Source organism: Telopea speciosissima, chromosome 11 (assembly GCF_018873765.1).
Source record: "Telopea speciosissima isolate NSW1024214 ecotype Mountain lineage chromosome 11, Tspe_v1, whole genome shotgun sequence".
NCBI classification, from domain to species: Eukaryota; Viridiplantae; Streptophyta; class Magnoliopsida; order Proteales; family Proteaceae; genus Telopea; species Telopea speciosissima.
The window spans coordinates 6707103-6713046 of NC_057926.1; the positions used below are offsets into that span (position 1 = coordinate 6707103).

At 43.5% G+C, this 5944-nt stretch overlaps 1 protein-coding gene across 1 annotated transcript; it reads right to left on the bottom strand.

The window, feature by feature from the left end:
- Positions 1-2218: 2218 nt before the first annotated feature.
- Positions 2219-5944, bottom strand: LOC122644719. Its single transcript, XM_043838112.1, has 8 exons — positions 5814-5944; positions 5517-5748; positions 4369-4521; positions 4202-4278; positions 3273-4153; positions 3121-3182; positions 2778-3039; positions 2219-2532 (listed from the first exon to the last, which is right to left on the bottom strand). Exons 1-8 carry the CDS (start codon positions 5942-5944, stop codon positions 2219-2221), a joined length of 2112 nt encoding a protein of 703 aa, XP_043694047.1.

Below are 5944 nucleotides of genomic sequence, written 5' to 3' on the forward strand. Positions count from 1 at the left end.
TGTAGTGCCTGTATCAATATGGGGGCCAATGAAAGCGCACTCAGGGGATCTGTCGAATGAGATTTTTTTATTTTATTTTACTGACTGCTAAACGATAAATTCACACGGTCTTATATCTGTGTGTAGGAACCATGCGACCAGTTAGAGTTCTTTTTCTCTTTTTTATTTATTTATCTATAATGAAAAAAGCACAATTCGTCATAATTTTATTATGTAGACCGGTGAATGCCTCATGGCCATGTATGACCCCGTAACTCACATATGAACAGAAAAATCGAGGTCCTAAGAACTGTGAAACCTCATGGAGGTACCCAAGGGGTTGCAAAAGAGTTGAACTCAGGACCCTTTGCTCCATTAAGCATGATTCCTTGTCAACTGAACTACTCTTTGGGTTTAGTATCTTGATTATTATCATGATGGCATGTCAAATGGGTACGGTTGCTCCATTTTGACCCAGAGGTCATGGGTTTGAGTTGGAAAAAACAATAATGCGCTAAAATGGGGTAAGACATATGACCCTCCTTAGACCTCATAGTGGCAAGAGCCTCCTGTATTGGGTACACCTTTTTTCCATGTCAAATGAATGATTTTTTTTTTCCAAACACTCTCATATAGATGCAATCTATTAAGCCTCATTGGCCTAAAACAAAATTAAAAAACTTTAAGAGAAGAAGCTCTTCTTCAAATTAGGGTTTCACGACAAACCCTAGTTCTCATTTAAAGAAGAAAAAGAAGAATTAGGAAGGAGGAGAGGGTATGTTTGAAAACTTATGGGCACTCTCTCATACCCTAATTTGTTGTTAGTTTACCTCCCCCCCCCCCCCCGCCCCCTACAACTAGCTACGTATAAATAAGATATGGTCCTTGCAATACTATGTTGAGTCAACACTCCAAGTGGTGTAATCCTATAGGGTGATCTGATCACTAAGGTTGCATTATGTGAGTCTAACTCAACTTACCAAATTTTTTTTTTTTTTTTTGGCTAAAGATCAGTAAAGTGTGTATATTAATATGAAAAAAGAAAATTTAGAAGGATGACTGGAAAACTACCAGATACAAAACTTCTCTGATGTTTGGCCCTTCACCTTCGGCATTGCCATTAGTAAAAGACCAAACACAACAATCCCTGAAGGGCACCCACCCGAAACCAAACTCAATTAAGAGAATCTGTAGTATGGCTGCCTTAGAGCTTCTCAAGTGACAGCCCTATAGATGACCGAGGGAGCAACGTTCCAAAAGGTTGAAATTTGATGTTTTACTGCTTGATTAGCTAGAGCATCAGCGACCGAATTAGCCTCTCTGAAACAGTGCATGATTCTCCACTGAATGGAACCAAGATAAGAAGTGAGCGATGACCATACCTGCGAAACCTCCATGGGATCTTGCCTGAAAGAATGGAGGAAACCATTGCTGCCGAATCAGACTCCACCCATAGAAATTGAATATTTAAAGTCCGAGCTTCTTTAATTCCAACGAAAAATGCGATCATCTCTGCTAAGAAATTCGTGTCCACTCCTTGAATGGAAGCAAAGCATCTGATACATGGTTTCGAAAAATTCCTCTTGCACCTGAGGACCCAGGGTTTCCCAAAGAAGAACCATCAATGTTAAGCTTCCACCAACCTGCTGGAGGTGACTGCCATCTTACCTCCCTTATAATTTTAACTGGAGGTGACTGCCATCTTACCTCCCATAATTTCTTGGCCAATAGTAGCTCATTGACCGACTTTATCTCCACCCTTGATGAACGGACAGTCTGAGACCTCTCTAATACATCTCTTAACCACTTGACTGGGTAAGCTTCTTGCATTTTCATACCTCCTCCTGTTGCGCTCCTTCCAGATCTGCTGACAGATAATTATTAGAAGCAACCCCCAAATTCTTGGTAATGAAACCACCTTTGATTTACTCCTCCACCATGAAATAAGAAGTTCTATAGAGGGAAACCCACTCCAACCCTCATTAAAAAGATAGAGTATTTCCTTCCAAACCATGCTCGAGTAAGAACAATCAAGAAATAGATGAACTCTTGATTCACAATTTGCTAAACAAAGCTCACACCTGGAAACAATGGGAACCGTTCTACGCCTCACTTTATCATCTATTGCAAGTGCCCCATGTACAAGTCGCCACCCAAATATTGAGTTGCGAGGGTGAAGGTCACTTTGCCAAACCGCCCCATACCAAGCTGGTGTAGCTGCCTTCATCCTCAGAACCTCCTAAGCAGACTGCACCGAAAATAGCCCTGACTTTGTGTGTGCCCAAAACCGAGTATCTGCCACTCCAGAGACAGCGATACCCATATCCTGTATATTTGAAAGCACTTCATGAAGGGCAGGATTCGTGACTTGAGGAAACACCCAACTCTCCCCCTCCAAAAAATCAGAAACTATAGCAGTGAGATTGCGAGGAATCTGGAAGGGTTGTAAAATATCTTCAATGCACTGATCTCCTATCCATTTGTCATACCAGAACCGAATTGTAGCTCCATCCCTTACTGCCCAGCGCTCTGCCGATTGAACTATATCCCACACTTTTCATAGGCCACAAAAGATAGATGAAGAGCCCACTGAATTTTTAAGCACCCATCTCTTTAAATAAACCTGCCTCGCAAAAAAGCTACAAAAACTGATTTTTCCATCTTTATTGTCCATGCCAGCTTAGCTATCACGGCCAAGTTTAATTCCCTCATGCGGCTAATCCCAAGACCCCCTTCTTTTTTGGGCTTGCAAAGGTTGTCCCAATGCACTGCGATGACCCTAGAACTCCCAGCTTTACCTGACCAAATAAAATTTTGAATCCATCTCTCCATGGTCCCAATAGTTGAAGCAAGCCAGAGGTAAACTGAAAAATTGTGAATGGGTACGCTACTCATCACAGATCTTACCAACTCAACCCGCCTAGCCATAGACAGGAGACCCTTCCCAGTAGAAAGTCGTTTCTTGAATTGATCAACCAGAGGCAAAATAGCTTCAGATTTCACTCTCCCTTTCATCAGCTCTAGCCCCAAATACCTCGTTGGGAACGTGCAAAAAGGTATCTGCAGAATTGCAGCCAGGTGCTACCTTCGAGTTACCGAAATCCGCCCTAAGAAAGTCTTGCTCTTTGCAAGGTTTATTACTTGACCTGAGTAACCTCCATAAGCCTCTAAGAAATATTTGATCCGCTTCACACTCCTAATATCTGCCTTCATGAGAATAAAAAGGTCATCAGCATATAGAAGGTGGGAGGGGGTGTGCACCTGACAAGGACCAGGGAGCGCCAAGATCTAACCCGAATTGCGCAATGCACTAAGGCCTCTGCATAGGACTTCTTCTGACAGAATAAATAAGAGAGGTGAAAGTAGGTCACCCTGCCTTAACTCCCTTTCAACCCCAAGGAAACCAACTGGACCGCCGTTTATCAAAACTGAGATCCTTGTTGTGAGAAGAATCTGATGCACCCAAGAAATCCACAAATTAGAGAAACCGAAAGCTTTGAGAACATCAAACAGATATCCCCACTCAAGGGTATCAAATGTTTTTTGAGTGTTCAGTTTCATACCAAGACCTCCACCTCTGCATTTTGTAGCCATCAGGCCAGTTAACTCTGAGGCAACCCCAATATTCTCAAAGATCATCTTGCCCTTCTGAGAAACTTCTTGTTCCGCCGATATCAATTTATGCAGAATGGATGACAAATGGGTTGCCATAATTTTAGGGATCAACTTGAACACAAAGTTTCCCAAACAAATTGGTCGGAACTGACCCACCTTATTAGCATTCTCAATCTTTGGAACTAGACTTAAGAAAGCGCAGTTAATCCCCTTTGTAACTACCCCTTCTCGGAAAAAATTCTGAATTCCTCGACAAACATCGATGCCTACTATATCCCAACAAACTCTGAAAAATGCGCCTAGGAACCCATCAGGGTCTGGCGCACTAGTAGGATCCAAATCAAAGACGGCAGCTCTTATCTCCTCTTGAGATGGAATCTTTGCTAGCATTGCATTATCAACATCCATAACCAGGGGTGGGATTACCAAAATCAAATCAGCATTCTTGATGGACACTCCTCTTTTAAAAATATTCTCAAAGTGATTGCCAATTGCGCTAGGATCTGTCAACACTGATCTATCTTCCTTTTTGATTTCTCGAATGAGGTTTCTCGTTCTTCTAATTTTAGTGTAAAGATGAAAGTAATTTGAGCATCAATCACCATACTTTACCCACTTATCCCTAGCCTTCTCACTCCACAGCTTCTCTTGAAGCAGTACCGCTTTGTCATAATCCTTTCTTGCCTGCATTTCATTGTCAAATTACTCATCCAAAAGCCCTTCTGCTTCAATTAAATTATGTACAGCCTCAAGACATGCCTTCAATCGAGATACCTCCTGATCAATGTGTGGGAAAAACCCCCTTGCCCACTCCCGAATTGGACCTTTTAAGCGCTTCAATTTACTAGTCACCACAAAGAGAGGGGAACCACGGATTGGGGCTGCCCAAGAACTTTGAACAAAGCGCCTAAAATCCTCATGTTCAGTCTAGAAACGCTGCATTTGAAAAGGCACATTAGAAGGGCAAGGCACTATCTCGTAGAAAACAAAAATGGGAGCATTATATGAGGTTCCTCAAACCAGCACTTTCTGCACACAACCAACATACTGCTGCCACCATATATTGTTGCAAAAACTTCTATCCAAAACTGTACGCACGTTTCCCACTCTTCGATTATTAGACCAAGTGAACCTGCAACCTGATGATGGAATTGGAGAGAGGGAAGCTGCATCCACCATTGCCGCAAATTCCTCAGCTGAGCCCGTGTTGAATCGACCTAGACTCGTTGAATCGACCTAGACCCTTTTATCCTCAGAGTACAAATAAGAATTGAAATCCCCAATTACTAACCACGGACAAGCGACCCCTACTAGAGATACTAGATCACATCAGAGCTGCCGCCGAATTGCCCAAAAACAGCTGGCGTGGACCACCATAATGATGCTTTTAACCCCAAGCAGCTCCACCTACATCGATATATGTTGATTAGAATTGAGTATAACATCTGGTCGCTTCAGCCTATCCTCCATAGGACCCTGATATTAGAAGGACCCACTTCACGGGAATTGGCAATGATCCCTGCATGCATTCTAAATGACGCAAAGAAACTCAATGGGCATCTATCCACCCCAATTTTAGGCTCCACTAAACATAAAAAATCTGGTTTATTCTCTCTCATAAGGAGACACAGATGGGCACATGCCCTCTGGTTTCCCACACCTCTTATATTCCAGAAAAGGCACCTCATGCTAAACCAGAGAGGGAGATGTCCTGGTGCATATTCGCACCCTCTCTCTAAGCTTCTTGCAAAGCCGTATTGACTAGATTTACTTCCCCTGCTCCTCGACCACCGCAACGAGAGCCTTGGGATAATATTAGCTTGCTGGATATGCTTCTCTCGATCCTGCCGGCGATGCGTCACATTGATAAAGGGTGCACCCCTGCCCTCCTCCCCTCCCTGCGTTGAACCAGCATGATGTACCACTGTCGTTCGACCATTATCACAGCTAGTAATGGAAACTGGAGAAAGCACAACCTCTAAACGCCCACCCTCTTGAGTCGACCCAACCCGGTTCCTCTTCAAAACTTGGTTTGAGCTCGGAGCCAGTGGTGGCAAAGGCATTTCAATCTGAGTAGGAGACCCACCATTACCACTAACACCCTTTGCCACTTCATCCTCATCTTCACGGTTGTTGGAAAGAGAGTTGCAAACTCTAGAAACCGACTCCAAAGGGGAGTCATCTCTCAAATCCACGTGCCCTTGCTCCTCTTGATTGACCTCCTTAGAATAGGAGTTCCCCCGGGAGTCGTAATAGGATTCGAGTTCTTTTCAACTTCCAAATTAGCATCATGTATGTCTCTTTGAGCCCGCCTCCACGGAACTTCCTCGGAGCTCCCCTCGGTTGCCAT